Below are 1251 nucleotides of genomic sequence, written 5' to 3'. Positions count from 1 at the left end.
TTTATGTTTGTGGTTGTAATGTGACAAAATATGGAAAAGTTCAAGGGGTATGAATACTTTTGCAAACCACTGTATTGCCCCTTTAACACATATTTAAATACTCTGTAATATCTGAAAGTACAATAAGTAACTAAAGGTAAAAAACAGAAATGACAATTTTAGTAAAACATTGCTGACTGAAGCAGGACTCCAAGTTCTTTTTCTCTGTTTTTAAATTTGTTTGTCCAACTTTTTAATGCTGGTTTGTTTGTTTTTTTATTTCCTCAGTACACTAACAACATTCTGTTCTTCTACATGTTTATTTTTTTTTTATCATTACAAAAATGTTTCATTGTCGCCTTTCAGAGGTGGGAGAGAAAAATGCCTCAGAACGTAAATCAGTAGATTCAATCTCTGTGCTGCTAAACAGGGTTTGTTCTGACAATGATTTGTAACAGAACAAACAGCAATAATAATAATAATAATAATAATAATAATAATAGTTGTTGTTGTTGCCTTATTTTTAAGCAACTTAATATAATACACAGCAGCACAAAAGTGAACACACAGTCTACCTGAGGATGGCACTTCCTCCTGTAAGTCCCAGAGATTTCAGAGTGACGGTCTTCAGTGCTTCCTCCCCACTCACCTACACACATAAACACACACACACCAACAAACAGCTGTGTTGTCGTAAACCTCACTTTCATTTCTTAAAAAGGGAGAGTAGAAGGAACGCTGCGTACCTCGTCTCTCATGTAAACACACACAGGAGTGGCTCCTGATCCAGACATCTCTGACACGCTGCAGAGAGGCAGCGACATTTAGGAGCAAAAACAGAGACAAAAACTATCAGCAAATCAATTCAGTTTGATTCAAAACAAAACAGAGGCAACATTCTCCTTTTTGGAGGAATCTGCTGGGGGATGTTAGAACGAAGCCCCCTGCTATGCAGTGGCACACTGACTGCATGTGTAAACCATGTGGGCACAATGTGCAGAAACTAATTGAACCATAAATGTTTTACTGCTGTTCCTCTCCATTCTAAAGGAATCAAGGCTAACCCATCTGCTTCCCAACATTCCCAAAGGTTTTTTTTATGCTGGTGTGGAGCTGACAAACATTTCAAGGACGTATAACTACCTTGGAAAAGAATCAGGATATTCAGTGATGTCATTTAACAGAGATGAAGGCTGGTGGGCTGCAGGAGCACCTGGAGTCACCCAGCTGGGACTACAGAGCAACAGGTGTGTGTGTGTGTGTGTGTGTGTG

General features: G+C 38.9%; 1 protein-coding gene across 1 annotated transcript in view; it reads right to left on the bottom strand.

Moving 5' to 3' along the window:
• aspscr1 (ASPSCR1 tether for SLC2A4, UBX domain containing) overlaps positions 1-1251 on the bottom strand; it is a 32438-nt gene that overhangs the window by 21013 nt on the left and 10174 nt on the right. Inside the window, exons 5-6 of the mRNA XM_014014011.1 lie at positions 726-783; positions 555-628 (exon numbers count right to left, since the gene is read on the bottom strand). Coding sequence (XP_013869465.1) covers positions 555-628; positions 726-783 — 132 coding nt within the window. The remainder of the gene's footprint in view (positions 1-554; positions 629-725; positions 784-1251) is intronic.

This window comes from Austrofundulus limnaeus, unplaced genomic scaffold (assembly GCF_001266775.1).
Source record: "Austrofundulus limnaeus strain Quisiro unplaced genomic scaffold, Austrofundulus_limnaeus-1.0 Scaffold109, whole genome shotgun sequence".
In the NCBI taxonomy this organism is placed as follows: Eukaryota; Metazoa; Chordata; class Actinopteri; order Cyprinodontiformes; family Rivulidae; genus Austrofundulus; species Austrofundulus limnaeus.
The sequence above is the reverse complement of the archived record's forward strand: the minus strand, read 5'-3'. Positions and strand labels throughout refer to the sequence as shown.